This window comes from Phragmites australis, chromosome 7 (genome assembly GCF_958298935.1).
Source record: "Phragmites australis chromosome 7, lpPhrAust1.1, whole genome shotgun sequence".
In the NCBI taxonomy this organism is placed as follows: Eukaryota; Viridiplantae; Streptophyta; class Magnoliopsida; order Poales; family Poaceae; genus Phragmites; species Phragmites australis.
The window spans coordinates 35,461,082-35,482,812 of NC_084927.1; the positions used below are offsets into that span (position 1 = coordinate 35,461,082).

A 21,731-nucleotide genomic window follows, 5' to 3' on the forward strand; every position below is an offset into this window, starting at 1 on the left:
GAAGGGCTAGTCGATACGTGTACTTGCAGACACGTGTCATGTTCTAGAATAATGTAACGTTATAATAGTGTAGTGTTGTAATACCTTTGAAATATTATGAGAACATTTCAAAGAACAGGGGTACTAATGTAATGAAGATTGGAGTGATTGAGGTATGACTATAAATATCTTCACCCTAGCGATGTGATGGTATAAACAGTTAATATAACATAAAATACGAGTTCACTATGTTATGATCGACATCCCAACAATATCCAAAACTCAATAAGTTCTTTAACATGCAAAAAAGAAAAGTACTTTAAGGAGATCTGAACTTTGAACTGTTCTTTCCTTGGAAGAAAGTGAACGAGCTTTCACTTGTCAGAATTTAGCTCTGTTTCCACTTGCATGAAACTGGGAAGGTACTAACATGCGGTTTGACACTCTACGTTAGTGTAACGGTAAAGCAAACACGGCGAACTCATAAAGCAAGCAGCCAAGCGTGAAAGAACAGTTCAACACCACCTAGTCTTGCAGGAAACTGAAGTACAATTAATTCAGAGCCTTTTTCTTAGTTCTTCGACGGCGCGATGGACACCTCTTGAAAAGGAACATTCCTTTGAGACCATCTTTTGAAGAACGAATTTGTGATCAAATGGGGCCACTAACCGAAGCAATTAGAAAATCGTGAATAACACACTAACATCTCAACCTTTGCATAGCAGCCGAGCTGAGCCTGGAAAACCCGGTAAAAATAAGCTCTGAACCTGCAAGCCAAAGCAGTGGTTTTAGCAGCTAGTTAAACGCTGTTCATAGTATGACAAAAACGTAGTTTAAGATTGCTGTTTTTAGAATGGAAAGTATAATTTCGGAATGGAGAACGATCCGAATTTTAGCAGCTAGTTAAACGCTGTTCATAGTATGACAAAAACGTAGTTTAATAGTGCAAATGTAAAGACCAACGAGTTGAATTTTATTTCTAAAATTTCAGTGGAAGCGTGTCTTTGGATTAATTAGGCTGGTCATGTTGAAAAGTAATTTCTGAAGACAGGAGGGATGAATTCTGCTGTCACAGGTCAAGGTCACTTGAAGTACCTTTTCAACTTCTTGAAAATGAGAAGAAATATGAAAAGTCCCCCCCCCCCCCTTTTCTGAATTTAGACGTTTAGGCTGAAGTTCAAATGTAGCCCCCAAAAGTTTCTGTACCTGAATCTTGGGGCACTCAGCACCTTCGGAAAGTGATGTGTAATAATAGGCCTATAAATTCTCGGCAGAAGAATAAGATAAAAATTGTAAGTCATATATACAATGCTCAGTACCTCACAGTAAGATGTATCTCTGTAAAAAGGATGATGAATGCTTGCCAATCCAGAGAGAACAAGGAATTTCCACCAGCCTTGCTGTGAAAAAATTACAAATTCGGACTCATTGACCAACAGACAAAGCCGAGAAGCAGAACATTCTTACAGGGAAAACAACTGCATATGCAGTGACTAGTAAGTGATCCACACATGATCAGGTAGTCTTCTTCCATTTGACAACAGTTGCACAAACTAGTGAAGTTTACAAAACTAGAGATTTTTTTAACACAAACCATCTACGGAATACAACATGCTGAATGGATCATTTTTGTGTACAAACATGGATTGCTAGTGCAGTTGTACAACATCACAGATTTAAGAAGTTTACAAAATAAAGTACAATGGAACTAAATATTTAACACCCCTCTAGTGTTGTGATACTCATGTTATTCAGAGATCTTCGCATGTATTCGTTTGATCGATCAGTTTCATAATTTCTAATTGTAAAATATACAGGTTGCTTTGGGGTAGGAAGTGGGGCTGTTTCATTCTCCAGCATGAACACAATGGAAGACATGAGTGGCCTAGCATATAGATGGTCTCGAACACATAAGAGTCCTAAATGAATACATCGTATAACTTCTTGAAGTGATCAGCTCTCCACAATCGATGAGTCCACCAATTTCCCTTGCATTTCCATCTTTCCATAAGCTCCAGGCCTGCACCAGTGAAATCAAGTTCTGATCAAGTCACCACCTAGTGTTTTTGAGTTATTTAAAAGTCAGGCATTCCTCTATACTTACATAGGCCGGTCTACGGAAGCAAACGTGGACTGAGAAGTACACGGGCACGGAAAAGGGAGATGACAAGAAACTGGTTACCGTCAGGTGGAGCTCCGAACTCCGAAGGATGATAGCTCGCCTCTACGGGGGCGGCGACAGATAGCACGCCAACCCCATTTTGCGGTCAGGAGCATCGCCGAAGGTAGGCAGTCAAGGTAGAGGCAGCGGAGGCGGTAGGGTTGGGGGGAGTAGGAGTGGAAAGATGGCGGCGAGGTAAAGGGAAAGGAGAGATGAGACACGCGGGGGCGGCATCATCCACGGCCTGCGCGGGTGCCAACGACAGCGGTTCCGGTCCGGCAACTACAGCCGTTCTGTTCTGTTCCAACTTCTACGCGACGCAGTTCGAGTTGGAAGAAAATTATAACCAAAAGATCCGGTTTTACAGAAATATCTATTTTTTATGTTCTACGTTTCTTTTTTTTCTTCTTTTAGTTATATATATCAGTCATCGAATTAGAGAAGAACGATATGAATCAGAGTCTTATAGGGATTTTTTATGAATCATCTTTATGTCATGTGTTATTTTCTTTCTCTCAGTTATACATATCAGTCGTTGATTCAGAGAAAGACGGTATGTATCAGGTCACATAAGGATCTTTTAGTGAAGGATCTTATAGAATTTCCTTCGTTCGAGGTTAGCTGTTCTGCGGAACTGAAATTTTCTATTTATATATTTTCCGAAATTAGTAAAAATATGTGCTAATTTTTACGTCTGTCGCTTATTGTTTGAGCGACAGCAACCAATAATCCGGACGGTAGATCCATTCGGCCAATCCTTTCGGTTTGCCTTTAAAAAACTGACCAACCGGGTTCACCGTGTGCCAGTGGACCTGTAGCCCATTTAGATATCTAAATTTTCAAAATAGATATATATTTTTAATTCCGAAAAAATATATAAATAAAAAAGGAAAAGTCATGCGGGAACCCTTTGATGGACTGTCACGTACCTTTCAGGACGGTGGGCTGGCAGTATGGGAAAGCTGGGCCGTAAGCACCCATGCCGATTGGGCGCGGGAGGAAGGAAGTGGTACGCGTTCACTTCTCTTTGGGCTGAGCCACAACACTCGAGAGGTGGACAGCGCTTGGGCGCCCGTTGCATCCCGTTGGTCGGCGCTCGCCACCGCCAAGGAGGCGCCGTTGCGGAGGCCGCGGTCGGTTGTGGCGGCTGGGGCGACCGGCGAAGTGGCGGAGGCTGAAGGCTGGGGCTGAGGAGTCGCAGCCAAGCTACCAGCTCGGGGAAGGACCGAAGAGAGCCAAGAGGCGCTGCCCTTCTTTTGATCGTGGTACGACGGCCTCACGGGCCCTTGCCGCCGATCTCCCCGCAGCGATTCGGCGCCAGGCTCGCGACGGTCGCCGTCATGAGGCCAGGTACTACTACGATTTTGGGTCTCTGTTCTAACCTGTTCGCATTGAAACCGGTTAAATTCTACCGTCTGGCCTCCCAGATTTGATTGTAGTGTTCAACAATGCTGAAAAAAAAAAAGACTCTGAACCTATTAGTCTTTTTGTCTGAGCTTTGGGAGTTTAGTTCTTCTATTCTATAGAGATTTAAAAAAAGCAACATAGACCTCGTGGCCAACTATGACAAATTGTGCAAGTTTACTAGCCTTATTGAAAACTATGCTGACTCAGAGCAATGAGCGATCCCAGGATAAAGAATACTATTAATAATCTGGTACATAACATGGTACTGCACTAAAATGATCAGATAACCTTCTTCTTGTAAGCTTGTGAGCAACGGAAGAAAAAAGCAATTTCATGTGGAATAGGTATACCTTGTCCGAAATGAGGCATGTCGGTATAAATATCAATTCTTAATGTATCATTCACAGCTATTTCTTTTCCAGATACACTCTACTCGAATCTAGTGTTTTCCATGTAATAAGCTCACAGAAAGTACAACCGCCGAAATTCATGTATCCATGTACAGTTAAGCAAGGATTGGTTACAATGTTCCAAATTGTTGAAATTCACGTAGAGTAAAAGTTTTCACTGAACATCTAGCGGCCTTCTAGCTCTGTGAGGCTTATGTCATTCACGGACAATACCTTGTTGTCACCGGCTCTTCCAGGTTCGGCATCCCAACGTGCAAAGTACACAGGCCGCATTGGTATTGGGAGCGGTGTGGTTTTGTTCTCCAACATGAACACAACTTCTGACATGAGTGGCCTACAGTTTGGACTGTCTTGAACACACAAAAGTCCTATGTGGATGCATCGTGAAACTTCTTCGAGGGGACAATTCTCCTTAACAGATGAGTCCACCAAATCTTCTGTTTTGCCATCCTTCCATAAGTTCCATGCCTGAACAGAGAGATAATTTTCTCATTGAGCTAATATATCATCAGTGAGTAGCTGTAGAAAGTACTGGATTCTGAGCATCTCTCGATACTTACATAGACTATAAGATTAGGAAAATCCATGATAAGATGTGGCGAGCTGATCTTTAATCCACTCACAATCTCCAATACTAGAACACCAAAGCTGTAGGTGTCAGACTTGACCGAAAAGGCGCCTTCCATTGCATACTCAGGAGACATGTAACCACTGTGCAAATGATTTCACCAATAAGGTCTGCATTATTTGAGTAAGTGCAACTGTGCAAGCAAACAAATTCCATCTGAAGAATTGATAGTGCAGCAGTTACTTACTATGTCCCGACAACTCGGTTAGTATTTGCTTGGTGCTGATCGCCACAGAATACCCTGGCCATCCCGAAGTCAGATATCTTGGGACTAATCTCCTTATCTAACAAGATGTTGCTTGCTTTGAGGTCTCTATGAATTATGGTTAGTCTTGAATCCTGATGGAGGTAAAGAATTCCTCTAGCTATCCCTTGGATTATCTTACACCTTGTTGGCCACTGAAGCATTGGCTTTCTTGCAGAGTCTAATAACAATACCATGAACAAGGTATATTACAAGGCATATTTGGACATATTTATTTGTTGTGTTCTAGGACATTTCACAGTATGAAAAATTGGAGTCTGAATTTTACCGAAGAGGAAGTTATCCAAGCTTTTGTTGGGCAAGTATTCATAAACCAACAACCTCTCATCTTCGTGAATACAACAACCGAGGAGCTTTACTAGGTTCTTGTGCTGCAATTTTGCAATCAAGACTACTTCATTTCTGAATTCCTCGGTGCCTTGCCCAGAACCCTTGCTAAGTCTCTTGATGGCTACTTCCTTGGTACCTTCCAACATTCCCTACATGATTTCATCATTCAGAAATTTTTATTTTCCATTAATGTAATTATCAAGGTAAAACTTTTTACTAGTACCTTGTATACTTTGCCAAAACCTCCTTTACCAAGCATATTGGAGTCAGAGAAATTGTCCGTTGCTGTGACAATGTCTTCGAAGCTAATAAATGGGAACTCTATATTCTTATCCCCATCTTCATCCGTAGACCTCAAGTATTCTAGCATCAATCTCTTCTGGACTTCCTTCTTACGCTGTTTGCCTGCTAGTAAAAACATCAGTGGATTTTTTTTTTCTCAACACGAACACAACAACGTTGCATTTGCAAAACAGGGGCTCTTGTTCTTTGTACCTCTGTATTTGCATATCCAGAGAAGGGTTGTGGATGCGAGTAGCAGCAGGCATGCGATAATCGGGAGTACAATCTTTGCTAAATTGCTCTTATTTTGAACTGCACAGAAACATATCCTATTAAAATTTACCGCATCAAGCATCACTTGCAAGAGTGAATTTATTTGCACACTAAAACTAAACACCTAACTGCCACTCAAACAGAGAAATCCATCCAGCATTACTGATGGGCATGTGATATTGTGATAAGTTATGGCTGCATTATATCTGCTCATACACATATTTATTGCTACAATCATCAAATTTGAATTTGGCAGCTGTCAACCTAAAAAATTTGGCATCCATCGCAAGTAATGCATTTCATTAGAAGATGATTGTGCACATTTCAGTTAGCTTTCTCTCATTACAGCGGTGGCTTTGATTTGTTGTCCTTAGTTGTTGCTCTTGTTCCTATTTCTTGTAACCCATCTTGTAATTGGGATGTAGGCCAACCTCTTCTTGTACTTTAAATCGATCGGCATTGCTCCTGCCATATTTAAAAAGATGTGCTACAAAAGTACTACAAAAATCAGCACGAAGTGCGAGAGATGGACCAGATGGTGTGTTGTTATGGTTTATTTGATGACAAGGTTAGTTAAGATTTGAAATCCATTTAGAGTGGTCATGACACAGCAAAAGGCAGAAATGTCACGCAGGGAGAACACTATGGTGGTCATGGAAGTGCGCGTTCCAGGAGACTCTCCAAGCCGCAAGTACAAGTTTTCAGGAGATGTGTTCCTTGATGTCAGATTGGAGTTGAACGTCAGATGGTCTAGTGATGGGCAGTTATGCACACCGGATGCTTCGTCAGAGCATTTTTAAGAGATTTTCTCTTGGCTTGGTGAAGAAAGGTTTTCCACACATCAGATTGTCCAGTACTCAGAAAGAGTGTACACCAGATCATTTGGTGTTCACGATTTTTCTGTAATGAGCTTTCAGCTGAGAATTTGATTATGACTAATTGGAGATGGAGTTGGGGAAACTTTTGTGTTTGTCTTGTCATATGTAGGTGATAGATGCAACTTGACGATCGACGCAACTTGACGATCGACGGCGGGATGATCGGAGCTAAGCGGGATGCTTGGTGACGAACGATCAAGGAAGCTGGGCGGAGCCAAATGTGATCCTAACTGTAAATGTGGAGAGCAAGCAAAGCTTGAGAAAGTGGATGAAGACGGCGTGTTGAGAAAGTCAAGTGAAAGGGACGTCGATGCAAGTGACAAGGCGTCCCGAGGGGTTGGGAGCGGGAGAGACTTGCTAGCGGTCGAGATCGCAAGACGGAGTACAAACATCGACATTGGGTGGTTTGCTTAAGGTGTAAGCATATGACGATGAGTTACGCTTTGAGAAACGTGCAAGGTGGTTTCGTGGTTTAGCTTCAAAATCGTGGGAATATTGAAAGTGCACGTGGCATAAATACGAAGCTTGCGTCGAGACGAAGCTAAATCATGAAGGCACTACGATCGTTCGATGGATGAAGAAAAAGTTAGACGAAAATACCCTCGGTGGTAGGTATGAGTGTATTGGAAGAAAGGAGTATTTTGGGAATCTAGAAAACTTTGGACTAAAGAACCTGCCTAGGTCTATAAATAGAGGAGCAAGGTTGTGTGAGTTACTTGAGCTAACTATTTGAGAGTTGTGTGCTAGAATTCTATTAACTTGGAGAATTTCTTCACCCAATACCTAGATCTAAGTGTCTTCGGTTCAAGTTGCAAGTTTTATAGATATAACTCTTGGAATTGTGTTCTATAGAATCTAGGGTTCAATTCCATCTATAGGAGTCATGTTTTCTTTGAAGATTTTCATTGTGACTTGTTTATCTCATTTGTTGTTTCCGCTTGTTGATTTGAGACGCGTTGGGTGAAAGATTAGTATAAGTCATCTAAGAATTTGGTGAGGCTCCTATACATATCCTCTAGTTATTTTTCTCGATCCTGCAATTTTTCGGTCTCACACAGGAAAGAAATGATGCCAATTAGGGACCTTTTCATTTTTGAAAATTAGAGGTTTGGGCACGTTTGTCCGCCTTTTCAGTCGGGCCTCTAATGATCTTTTGATTACTCACTTAAAACAATTTTGTGACATGAATGTGCAAACTCTAAGTATCATAACCTATTTTACCTGTAAGCAAGTTCTTGTGTGATCCAGAATGTAATTACTCTTGTATAAATATCTGTATGGTTTATGGACATTAAGGGCACAAACGTTACCGCAGGGAAAAAAGCACTGAGGTGGACATGGAACTGCACGTACCTGGGGACTCGGCAAGTCAGAGGTACAAGTTCTCACCAAAGCTAGGCACCTTCCACATGTCGACGAGATCCCCAGCCCAAACTAAGCACCTCGACGTGTCGGTCATAGTGCCAGCGCTGCTAAAGTTGGCGTAGGCGTACGCCGAACACGAGCAAGTTTTGCTGCACTCAGCTGCGCACTGGTCGAAGCTTCTGTTCCTGATGTGCACAAACTTGTCAGGAACCTTCATCCCGAGCAAGGTCACAAAATGGTTTTCCTTTCCGCATTTCAGCGCTTCCTTTCTTCGGCATCCTCTCGAAAAGTTGAGACTGTCGATGGGATTGAACCCATCGAGGCACTTACACGTTGGGAGCGCCTTTGCGTGGTCGCAATAGCCGAACGGGCCACACGAGGCGAAGAGGTCACAGCTACTGGGCCCCTCATTAAGGACTCTCCATGACAACGTGTTGTTGTTCCAGATCAGGAACCTCAACTTGCCGGTGTAACCAATCAAGAATCGTGTGTAAGGCGAGCCATCAGAGACTGTGTACCAAAAGTAGAACGCATGCTCTGTGCTAACCACGGTTTGGTACAAGACCCAGGTAGAGGTAGGGATGCTCTGGTATATCCCGCCGCCCACCGACATACCATTAAACACAGTGCTGCGGTAATACAGCGAGGTGTTGTGCCAAAGAAACACCTGAAGGTTTGAGCTAGGATCAAGGCTATAGGAGAAGTCCCCGGTAGATGGATCATCAAGGCCCTTCCATGCAACGAGGCGCCCGACCACCTGCCCCCTGTAGCTAAGCACGAACCTCATGGTTGGAAGGATGGTGTCGGTCGGGTGATCGAAGCTTTGCCATATCTTCGTGCCGTTTAACGACTGGAGGACAAAGTTCCCAGAGTCAAGCAGCACCGCCACAGCTCTAGCACCTCCACTGGTGATGTTGCTTGTCGTCGTCCAAAGAGTGCGGCCTTTGGAGTCTGACAACAACAGCTCTGAACTGTTGGTAATGACGAGCTTTGCTGATGCAGTGGTGATTGGGTTGTCGCGATTGGCAACCCACACGACGGTGAGTTCAGGGATTTTGTTGTACCAGATTCCAATGTAGTTCTTGGGTGAGTTGGTCGGAGAGAAGAAGCCGAGGGCAAAGTCCCCGCCCTGGGAGATGAGCATGTCGCCGGGGGAGAGTGTATTTGCTTGTGTCAGCTAGTCGTTGGATTGGCAGAAAGGGCTCAATAATAGGAGCATGAGAACGGGAAGGCGTCTGGCCATGCTCATTTGTTCGTTTGTATGCGAATTGTGATGAAAGTATCTTCTATAGATGTAAATAAGCAACTCGAGCGTGCGTGGTTCATTAGATCAGTCATCAGTTGGACTGCATCAAGTGGATGAATATGTGGCTCTCATCAGTCGTCGCATTTGAGCAGTGGGAGATGCTGACGGATCGAGACAGCGAGGACCTAGTCGGCTAGACCAAGGCACTGCAGTGCAGATGACCGGCATGAGAGGAAACTCACTTAAACGATAGACGACCAAGCCTCCAACAACCACCAACAGCTGCGCCGCGCGTGGAAAGAAAAACTACGTGCAGAACTGAATGGACCATGGACAGTGAGGGCGAGAGCCAAACTCCGGGGCACTCAGTTCAGTGCTAAGCGTACCACGGTAAGTCATATTGACCGAGCTCATAGAGTAATAGATATTGATTACTAGAGGTCACATGATCTCCTCCGTGGGACCATTTGCTAAAGATGTTGTTGGCCTAATCTTGGGAGTCTGTGTCCTTTCATCTAGAGTCTTTCTTTGTTGTTCAGGGCGGGGCATCAACGCTGCATCCTATCAGGCCGTGCCCATGTACAGACTTATTTTTTCTCTCCTTAATTCATTCCGGTAGAGCTCCTGCCGTTCCTCACAAAAAAAGAAGAAGAGAGATTTTGTTGGCCTCACAGGAGCAAGATAACAGCGTGGGTGGCTATCCGCGGGATAGTGTTGCGAATCTGGTTGAAGCGCTGAATAAAGCGCTGCAGCGTCTCTCCCTCTGCTGCTTGACGGCGTGGAGGTCGCACTCCAAGCCGGAGCGTGTGAATGTGCGCTGAAAATTAGCCACGAACTAGTGTCAAAGGTCGTCCCAGGAGCTAATAGATCCTGGGGGTAAGTTCATGAGCCAAGAACGGGCAGAGCCCCTCAAGGCAACATGGAAATAATTTGTCATCACATTTTCACTGCCACCGGCCGTAGTGTATATCTGGAGGAACTTAACGGGGTCGATGGACCCGTCGTACTTCTCCGGCAGCTCAGGGCGGGACTTGGAGGTCTATTTGACCCGTCGGAGCTCACTAGTGAAGGCACGGCAGCCGGTGCCGTACCCTGTGGCGCGGGTGGCGTTCCTTGGCGGTGAACGCCGGTGAGTCGGGGAATCCTGGCGATCGTGGGCCGGCAAAGAGGAAGCCTGGTCCTTAGCCTCGGCCTCCTGCTGGGTCTCCCGCTGGCGCTCGAGAGTGACACGCGCATCTTCGTGGCCCCTCCGCTCGTTGAGACGCAAGCGGAGGTCCTGGGCTTCGGACGCGGCCAGGGGGGCGGCGCTCCGCCGGGAGGCCCCCCAGCCTGTGTGAACGTTACCCGACGATGGGCCGGTTCTGGCGGCGCCACGCTGGGTGGTGTCGCGAGAACTCACTTAAATCAATTTTGTGATATGAATGTGCAAATCATAAGTGTCATAACCTAGTTTACCCATAAGCAAGTTCTTGTGACCCGAAATGCCCATATTAATAGTGTGGCTAGTCTCGCTGTAATATGTTTTCACGATAATCTTTTATTAAAAAATTAGTTTTTTGTTATTTATTTTATTTTATTTTATTTGGATTCTTTATTCAGATATTTTGCTTCTCAAATCGTATAGAAATCGAACAGCTAATTTTTTTATAATTTTAACTCCGAATTTAGCTATTTATTAATCGTATTGGATATTAATCTTTGATTTAATCTAGACCATTAGTTGTTCATAACAATGAATAGTTTAAATTATTTTCTGTTTTAGATTAACGTGGTAATTTTATGGGCTTGAGAGTGAACGTGATGGTTCATTTCCGATTTAAATATTAAGATAATTGGCAACGTGGACCACGTTAATAGCGTGGCTAGTCTCGCTGCAATAGTTTGTCACAGTAATCTTTGATTAAAAATTAGTCTTTTAGCTTTTTTTTTTTTACAAGATTAGTGTCATTTAGTTACAAAACACATCAAATTAGAAGAAGAGATAAAAATTGTGTTAGTAAAAGAGAAAATTATTTATGCTTCAAACTTATACTCGAATCGTATACATGTATCAGTTTGATTCATATATATTTTGTTCAACTGCTAAAATCATGTGTCAGGTATAGGCAACCTAACCAAAATCAAAATAGGTTTGTCTTACATGCGTGTTGTGCTTTGCCTTTGCCTGCTTGATACAACGACATTTAGCTACATGGTTATTCTTAATCTATTATCTTAGTAACAATTTTGATTTTTTTCATTATTTGTATTATGAACTTTAGCTATTGATTAATTGTATTTTATGTGGACTCTTTATTTAGGTATTTGATGTTTATTATAATTTAATTTTTTCTAAGACTATATTTGATATGTATTCTTCTTTTTTCTATTTTAATCCCAATTTTAATTATTATTTATTTTATTTGATCTATTTATTTAGATAGTTTGCTTTCCAAATCATATGGAAATCGAACCGTTAAATTTTTATAATTTTTAATTTCGAATTTAGCTATTTATTAATCACATTTGATATTGACTCTATGTTTCCGAATTTAGCTATTTATTAATCGTATTTGATATGAACTTTTTGGTTAAATCTGTACCGTTAGATATTCATAACAATAAGGGGTCTAGATGTTTTTCTTTCTTTTTCAGATTATGAGAAACCAAGTTGAGATGTATCTTGGTTTATCTTATGTGATGAGTAATTGATATTTATGTGGTTTTTATTGGTTAGCATATGCATGGTTATTGTCGGAGGATTAACTCCTGTCGCAGGGATCCCGAGAGATTCCTTTTTAAAGATTCGGCTGGGGGATGATCCTGAATAAGTTCGTCGGAGAAATAAATGGGAATGAAAGCAACGGTCGGTGGTGGGGGTGTCGACCTAGTGCAAGAAGAAGTAAATGCACCGAAATTTAGACAGGTTCAGGCCGCACGGGGGCGTAATACCCTACTCCTGTATGGATGCTATATCTGTCCTGAGGAAGTCCCTCAAGGATGTTGCTGGTTACAAAGATGTTGGCCTAACTAAGAGCTTGAGGCTCCTTGTTCTTCGGCTGGAACTATGCTCAACCTTGCTCACAGTGTCTACTCTCGCCTGTGTTCTTCGTTCTTGGTCTCGTTCGTCTTGTTCTCTAAGATGGCCCCTGCTATGGTTGGTCTTTTGTTCCTATCTTCCCTTTTTTTGCTTCTGTGTTGCCGGCTATTTTAAGTTCCTGCCGGCCGAGACATGCCCCGAACGGGAAGGAGGGGGCACAAGTTCCAAGACGCCATGACTGGAAAAGGCGTCATCATTTCTTCTGGGCGAAGTGACCGGGGGTGAAAAATGCGTCGCACGCCCGGTCGCCTGTCACCATAAATGCCCTGGCAACGGACACCGTGGAGAGGGCCAACCGGGCAGCCGCAGAGCAACCCGGCGTGCCCGCCCTGTCTTGTTCCTCTGCCACAGCAGTGTGGCAGACGGAACGCCTTGATCCTCGCGATGTTATCCCAAGACAAACCGGATGACACGGGACGGGACCCGTGCAATTAATAACCCCACGCCTCTCTGCTAAAACATGGCAGGAACTGACGCTGCGGCGGGAGCAGTTGGAGGTGTCAGGCCACGCACGCTCATTAAATGCGGCCTCGGACCTCTGACTGTTAACACCTTATCAGCGGGCCCCTCGGGGGCCTTGCTGGATTGTCGGGGCACCGAGTGCTCGGGGGTATTGTTCACATCCCCGAGCACTCTCTCCCGAGAATTCTCATCCTTGTCCTCGGGGTACCGGATGCTCGAGGGTACTGTTACCTCCCCAAGCGCTTTCTCCCGAGCACTCTTGCACGAACCTTCGGGGAACCGAGTGCTCGGGGGCCACCACGTGCAGCCTCGAGCACTCTCTCCCGAGCACTCTTATACGGATCTTCGGGGAACCGAGTGCTCGGGAGCTACCGTACGCAGCCCCGAGCACTCTCTCCCGGAACTTAGCTCTTCTGATCGTCGGGGGACTAGGGTGCTCGGGGGAGAGCGGACACCTCCCCGAGCACTTTCTTCCCGGTAATTGGATTTCGTGGATCATCGGGGAACTGGGGTGCTCGGGGACCACTGACTGTGGCCCCGAGCACCTTCTTCCGGGACTTGATCTTTTCTCATCCTACAGGAGAGACCTCGCGGGATGGCGCCATGTGGCGGATGGCTGGCCTGGTCTCGGGATTCAGGGACCCCCGGTTCCTGATACACCGACAGTTATATACTGCAATATTGATTTTGTCTAACCAAAGTTGAAAAGAATTGGAGTTTGTGTCATTATCTCGGTGCAGGAAGCTTACACTCACCGGATAGTCCGGTGTGAGGGTTTTTTTTATCTCATCGGATAGTCCTGTGTATGGTAGATATGAGCATCAGAGCTTTTCAGCGCAGAGGCAGAGAAAAATTCATTCACCGAAAGGTACGATGTGGGTTAGAGTGAGCATCGGACTAATTTTTTCATAGAATGGTGCAAATATGAAAGTCTTGTATGGTAGCCTCACCGGATGGTCCGGTGTGTGCACGAATGATCACCGAAGGCTTCACCAGACAAAGATTTACAGAGAGGTTGGAAAACTAAGTTCCAGTGATGATGTACTCACTGGATAGTTCAATGATGGGTGTGTGAACACCATAGATTATCACCAGAGCATTTCAGTTCTAAGGCAAATGTTGTGGTTTTCACTGGATTATCCGGTGTTGGGATTTTATGATCATTGGACTAATTTTTTCAGAGAGAAATGCAAACTAGGTTCCAGTGGAGTTATACTCACCAGATAGTCCGGTGTTGCACTTGTGTGAATGCCGGACCATTCGTTGTTCAAAAGATGACAAGGTTCACTTACTGGGGTTGACAAGATGGACTATTTGTGATGGGTCATTAATAAAATTTAAGTTGAGTTGATTTTGATTTGCACGAGCATGCCTATGTATTATAATGTATGGTTATGATTATGACTAACCGGAGTTGAGAGAAATGAGGGTTGGAGTTTTTGTCTCTGAGTTAGGAAAATTGCAAACACCGGATGGTCCAAACGCTGAGGAAGAAGACAACACCGGATGGTTTGATATTCAAAAGAAATTCATACCAGAGGATTTTGACTCAGTTGAGAAAATCGAAGGCTTCACTGGATGGTCCGGTGATGGACAGTTGTGCACACCAGATGCTTCGTCGAAGCATTTTTCAGGAGATGTGTTCCTTGATGTCAGAATGAAGTTGAACGTCGGATGGTCTAGTGATGGACAGTTATACACACCGGATGCTTTGCCAGAGCATTTTTCAGGAGATTTTCTCTTGGCTCGATGAAGAAAGGTTTTCCACACATCGAATGATCTAATGCTCAGAAGGAGTGTACACCAGATCATTTGGTGTTCATGATTTTTCTGTGATGAGCTTTCAACTGAGAATTTGATTATGACTAATTAGAGATGGAGTTGGGGAAACTTTTGTGTTTGTCTTGTCATGTGTATGTGATAGATGCAACTTGACGGTCGACGGTCGACGGTGGGATGATCGGGGCTAAGTGGGATGCTTGGTGCCGGACGATCAAAGAGGTCGGACGGAGCCAAATGTGATCCTAGCTGTAAATGTGGAGAGCAAGCAAAGCTTGAGAAAGTGGATGAAGACGGTGTATTGAGAAAGTCAAGTGAAAGGGACGCCGATGCAAGTGACAAGGCGGCCTGAGTGATCGAAAGCAGGAGAGACTTGCCAGCGGTCGAGATCACAAGACAGAGTACAGATATCGATATCGGGTGGCTTGCTTAAGGTGTAAGCGTGTGACGGTGAGTCACGCTTTGAGAAACGTGCAAGGCGGTTTCGTGATTTGGCCTCAAAATCGTGGGAATGTTGAAAGTGCATGTGGTATAAACACGAAGCTTGCGTCGAGACGAAGCTAAATCATGAAGGCGCTACGGTCGTCGATGGACGAAAAAAAAGTTAATCGAAAATACCCTCGGTGGTAGGTATGAGTGTATTGGAAGATAGGGGTATTTTGGGAATCTAGAAAACTTAGGACTAAGGAACCTAACTAGGCCTATAAATAGAGGAGCAGGGTTGTATGAGTTTCTTGAGCCAACCATTTAAGAGTTGTGTGCTAGTTATAAGTGGGAGGGATGAGTACTTAGCCTATGTGTTAGATGAGAGCTTTCTATACGAAAATACTTTGTAATTCGCTAAAAGTAGGACGTTCCTCCGTAAGTAATGAAGATTATGTTTTATCTTGTACTTATGTTCATCTCCTTCTAGTTTTTCTATCTGAGCTCTCTTGCTTGTTTGCAAGTTTTTCAATTTTTATTGTAATTTTTGTTTTTGGTGGAGAGCTAAAATTTTTCATCGTGTTGGAGTCATTCTTCTGGTTGCTAGAGGCATAAGAATCACATACTAGTTGATCTTGAACCATCCCTTGTCTCTAAATCTATTAATTTGGAGAATTTCTTCACTCAATACCTAGATCTAAGTGTTTTCGGTTCAAGTTGCAAGTTTTATAGATATAACTCTTGGAATTGTGTTCTATAGAATTTAGGGTTCAATTCCATTTATAGGAGTCATGTTTTCTTTGAAGATTTTCATTGTGACTTATTTATCTCATTTGCTGTTTCTGCTTGTTAATTTGAGACGCATTGGGTGAAAGATTAGGATAAATCATCTAAGAATTTGGTGAGGCTCCTATACATCTCCTTTAGTCGTTTTTCTCGATCTTGCAATTTTTCGGTCTCACACGAGAAAGAAATGATGCCAATTAGGGACCTTTCCTTTTTTGAAAATTGGAGGCTTGGCCACGTTTGTCCGCCTTTTCAGTCGAGCCTCTAATGATCTTTTGATTACTCACTTAAAACAATTTTGTGACATGAATGTGCAAATCCTAAGTATCATAACCTATTTTACCCGTAAGCAAGTTCTTGTGTGATCCAGAATGTAATTACTCTTGTATAAATATATGTATGGTTTATGGACATGAAGGGCACAAATGTTACCGCAGGGGCAAAAAGCACTGAGGTGGACATGGAACTGCACGTACCTGGGGACTCGGCAAGTCGGAGGTACAAGTTCTCACCAAAGCTAGGCATCTTCCACATGTCGACGAGATCCCCAGCCCAAACCAAGCACCTCGACGTGTCGGTCATAATGTCACCAGCGCTGCTGAAGTTGGCGTAGGCGTACGCCGAACACAAGCAATTTCTGCTACACTCAGCTGCGCACTGGTCCAAGCTTCTGTTCCGGATGTGCACAAACTTGTCAGGAACCTTCATCCCGGGCAGGGTCACAAAATGGTTTTCCTTTCCGCATTTCAGCGCTTCCCTTCTCCGGCATCCTCTCGAAAAGTTGAGACTGTCGATGGGATCGAACCCATCGAGGCACTTACACGTTGGGAGCGCCTCCGTTTGGTCGCAATAGCCGAACAGGCCACACAAGGCGTAGAGATCACATCTACCGGGCGCCTCTTTAACGACTCTCCATGACAACGTGTTGTTGTTCCAGCTCAGGAGCCTCGACTTGCCGGTGTAATCAATCAAGAATCGCATGTAAGGCGAGCCATCAGAGACTGTGTAAAAAACGTAGAGCCCATCCTCTGTGCTGACCATGGTTTGGTACATGATCCAGGTAGAGGTACTGTTGCTATGGTATATCCTGCCGAACACCGACACACCGTCGTTAAACACAACTGTGCGGTAATACGGTGAGGTGTTGTGCCAAAGCAACATCTGAAGTTCTGAGCTAGGATCAAGGCTATAGGAGAAGTCCCCGGTAGATGGGTCATCAAGGCCCTTCCATGCAACAAGGCGCTCGACCACTTGCCCCTTGTAGCTAAGCACGAACCTCATGGTTGGAAGGATGGTGTCGGTCGGGTGATCGAAGCTTTGCCATATCTTCATGCCGTTTAACGACTGGAGGATAAAGTTCCCAGAGTCGAGCAGCACCGCCACAGCTCTAGCACCTCCACTGGTGATGTTGCTTGCCGTCGTCCAAAGAGTGCGGCCTTTGGAGTCGGACAACAACAACTCTGAACTGTTGGTAATGACGAGCTTTGCTGATGGAGTGGTGATTGGGTTGTCGCGATTGGCAACCCACACGACGGTGAGTTCAGGGATTTTGTTGTACCAGATTCCAATGTAGTTCTTGGGTGAGTTGGTCGGAGAGAAGAAGCCGAGGGCAAAGTCCCCGCCCTGGGAGATGAGCATGTCGCCGGAGGAGAGTGTATTTGCTTGTGTCAGCTGGTCGTTGGATTGGCAGAAAGGGCTCAATAATAGGAGCATGAGAACGGGAAGGCGTCTGGCCATGCTCATTTGTTCGTTTGTATGCGAAGTGTGATGAAAGTATCTTTTATAGATGTAGATAAGTAACTCGAGCGTGCGTGGTTCATTATCAGTCATCAGTTGGACTGCATCAAGTGGATGAATATGTGGCTCTCATCAGTCGTCGCATTTGAGCAGTGGGAGATGCTGACGGATCGAGACAGCGAGGACCTAGTCGGGTAGACCAAGGCACTGCAGTGCAGATGACCGGCATGAGAGCAAACGCACTTAAACGATAGACGACCAAGCCTCCAACAGCGCTAGCTGCGCCGCGCGTGGAAAGAAAAACTGCGTGCAGAACTGAATGGACTATGGACAGTGAAGGCGAGAGCGAAACTCCGGGGCACTCAGTGCAGTGCTCAGCGTACCACGGTAAGTCATATTGACCGAGCTCATAGAGTAATAGTCATTGATTACTAGAGGTCACATGATCTCCTCCGTGGGACCATTTGCTAAACATTTTGTTGGCCTAATCCTTGGGAGTCTGTGTCCTTTCATCTAGAGTCTTTCTTTGTTGTTCAGGGCGGGGCATCAACGCTGCATCCTATCAGGCCGTGCCCATGTACAGACTTATTGTTTCTCTCCTTAATTCATTCCGGTAGAGCTCCTGCCGTTCCTCACAAAAAAAAAAAAGAAGAGAGATTTTGTTGGCCTCACAGGAGCAAGAAAAGGGATCAAATTGTCGATTAGGGATTTTTTTATTTTTGAAATTCGGAAGTCTATATAATCGAACGTCCAAAATAAAATATGTTTAAAACATCATGTTTCTTTTCGCTAAATAAACAAACGAGACCAATTATTTAGTCTAACGTTTCTAGAAAAAATCTCCCTAAACAAATAGACTTAACACTTGGAACAATTCAATATAGCACCGATCGAGAACTTTCTTTTCCAGAATTAGCGTTTCAAACAATCTAATTTAACACACTAAACAATTCGACTTGACACCCACAACAATTCAATTTAATGGTTCTAAAAAACCAATTCAGTTTAATGCTCGAAACAATTCAACCTTCGGCCATGAGCCTGTCATGTGCCACCCTTGCAGATGGGTGATCGAAACTTTGCCATATCTTCATGCCGTTTAACGGCTGGAGGACAAAGTTCCCTGAGTCGAATAGCACCGCAACAGCTCTAGCACCTTCACTGGTGACGTTGCTTGCCGTCGTCCAAAGAGTACGGCCTTTGGAGTCGGACAACAACAGCTCTAGACTGTTGGTAATGGCGATGTAGGAGTGGTGATTGGGTTGTCGTGATTGGCGACCCACATGACCGTGCGTTCAGGGATGTTGTTGTATCAAATTCCAATGTGTAAGCTCTTGTTGCAGTTGGTCGGAGAGAAGAAGCCGAGGGCAAAGACCCTGCCCTGGGAGATGAGCATGTTGCTGGGGGAGAGTGGCTTCGCTTGTGTCTGCTGGTCATCGGATTGGCAGAAAGGACTCAATAATAGGAGGATGGGAACGGAGATGTAGGCGATTGCCATGCCTGTTAGGCCTGTGAGATGTGAAGATAGTAGTTTATAGATGATGCGGAACAGTTGACAGCACAACGAGTGGAGCTTTTTTAACAATGAGCAGGAGCATTTAAGTAGAAGAGGAAATCAAGTGTTACAACGAGTGGACTTTTGCTGTGAATATTTTTTGGAAGAATCCGTGAAACACGGGTTTAGATCTTAATTAATCGTGATAGCAATATCACTCTACCACTTACGATACCCTATCATATATTTAAGTGGTCTGTAAAGGATTTTGCTTGAGAATATTGTGTCCGTCAAAATCGAAATTGTGCTCTCATCACATGGAAGAGTGGAAGAAATGTAGGAAGGAAGAGTCTGCGATAATCTGGAAACGCACGGATCAACACAGCGGAGGACTAGACCAAAGCTCTGCTGACCAAACGAACTGCGCGAGAGCACACGATAGAAAACAAGTCTCCATCCATGTCGGCTTGGAGACCTCAACATGCCCGTACAGTCAAGTTTGGTAGCGCGTGCATGGCTTATGTTCATGGAGGATTGCGTTGATCCATTGGGTGATCAGTCCGTTGCCGTTCGGCCACCAGCCCACGAGGACAAGCTCCCCGAGTTGAGTAGCACAGCGGTAGCTGGCACTGCAGCGATGACATTGTTCATCCTCGTTGTCAGAAGAGTGCGGCCTTTACCATGTGAGAGAAGGATTTGGGAAGAATGACCGCAGCTTGTATTACACTCGTTAGGGGTACAAGTACAGGAGCAAAGCTCTGGCCAGCCACTCATGAGAACATGCAGATCCTACAAAGAAGGAGAGGTGGAGATGGTGGCTGGCCGGTTACAACCGGTTACAATTGAACGGAGCAGAGCTATTCTAGCTATCCTATACGTGTATGTTAACAGAGTTGAACGACACACAACTCTAGATCGTTGGTGATGATCATCTTCCGTGATGGAAGGGTGGTGATTGGGTGTGCAGTGCACTATTCGTGATCCAGACCAGATCAGGATTTCAATTTTATTTTTCTATTATTTTTATTCAACAACGAAAAACCGAAATTCGTATAATTTTATTTATTTTTCATCATTTGCTATGTGGATCTTATATGTTAATAAAAAATTTGAAATTAAATATTTAGTTCCCACCAAAATTCTCGAAATTCAATTTTATTTTTCTATTATTTTTATTCAACAACGAAAAAACCGAAATTTGTAAAATTCTATTTATTTTTCATCATTAGCTATGTGGATCTTATATGTTAATAAAAAATTGAAATTAAATATTTAGTTCCCACCAAAATTCTCGAAATTCATGTCTCGAAATTCAATTTTATTTTTCTATTATTTTTATTCAACAACGAAAAAACCGAAATTTGTAAAATTTTATTTATTTTTCATCATTAGCTATGTGGATCTTATATGTTAATAAAAAATTGAAATTAAATATTTAGTTCCCACCAAAAATCTCGAAATTCACGTGCGAAACAGAAACTTCGGCAAAATTTTAATCCGTGATCCAGACGACCGTGCGCTCAGGGGTAATACCAAATCGGCAAATTCGACAAATTCCTATGTTGGACTGTTTGCGTTGGTCCAGGCGATGGGAGTGGAGCAAATTCAAGACCCCGCCTCGGAGGCGAACACGTCGCCGCAGGAGAATGGCTTTGCGTGTGTCAGTTGGTAAGAACAGAACGATGGAAACGGGAAAGGGTGCTTGGTAAGAACAGAACGATGGAAGCGTGGCTTGGGCCTTGGGCGCTCGGCGCATCGCTCTGTTCGTCTTGTCGTCCGCCGCTGCCAAAGACGCCGTTGCCGAGCCGGCGGTCGGCGGAGGCGGTGGGGGCGAACCGGCGAAGTGGCGGAGGCTGAGGTCTGAGGCGGAGGAGCCGCAGCCGCGCCGCCAGCTCGGGAAAAGAAGAGACGCCGGCCTTCTTCCGATCGTTGTACGGCTTCACGAGCCCTTGACGCCAATCGCGCCGCGGCATTCGACGCTCGCCGTCTTGAGGCCAGCTGGCCAGGTACTGCTACTCTGGGACTCTGCTCTTACCTGTTTGCTTGTTTTGGTGCCATGGGGTCGACGAATGTGTAGGACCAGCGCATTATTACATTTTTAGCGTAGATAATTTTAGATGAAACGAGGCGTGTGCTGCATATCTAGACTCTAGAGGAATTGGTAATCGAAGGTCTTTGTGTCTTTCCGAAACATAAAATCTCGGGATAACCACTCAAGATGTGACCTTTACCCTACCAGTCATTGGGCGACTTGCTGAATTTAACATGCAACTGACGCTGGAGATGAACATCTAAACGTCTGGTAAATTTGGATGTGTAAAATATTTGCTGCTGCAGCTACCAGCCACAATGTATTCCTTATTACTTGCTCGATCTTATTTCAGCATTTTTTTTTGGGAAAACATGAACAAAAAACAGCATAATAATGATCAACAAAGTGACACAATGCTGAAAACTACTCTGAACTTGCTACGGTTCTTTGTCTGAACTTTTGGTGTTCAGTTCTAGTCTGCAGTGACAGCCAAATGATGACAAAATATGCTACTTTACTACCTTTATATAAAAATATGCTGACTCGGAGAAATCTCAGGATAAAGAACAGTAGAACAATTTTAAGAATCTAATGCATAATTAGGTACTACTCTAAAAAAGTTTGGGCAGCCGCCTTCTTTTGGCATTTGAGCAACTGAAGACAAAAACTTCATGTAAAATTGGAATGCCTTCTTTGTTATGAGACTTATCCATA

General features: G+C 44.2%; 1 protein-coding gene across 1 annotated transcript; it reads right to left on the reverse strand.

Moving 5' to 3' along the window:
- Positions 1-1,577: 1,577 nt before the first annotated feature.
- Positions 1,578-17,567, reverse strand: LOC133925060 (G-type lectin S-receptor-like serine/threonine-protein kinase At4g27290). The gene is made up of 9 exons (XM_062370880.1): positions 16,230-17,567; positions 5,676-5,774; positions 5,404-5,588; positions 5,119-5,329; positions 4,773-5,010; positions 4,518-4,668; positions 4,171-4,425; positions 3,070-3,522; positions 1,578-1,999 (listed from the first exon to the last, which is right to left on the reverse strand). Exons 1-8 carry the CDS (start codon positions 17,494-17,496, stop codon positions 3,073-3,075), a joined length of 2,856 nt encoding a protein of 951 aa, XP_062226864.1. The 5' UTR covers positions 17,497-17,567; the 3' UTR covers positions 1,578-1,999; positions 3,070-3,072.
- Between the last annotated feature and the right edge of the window lie 4,164 nt (positions 17,568-21,731).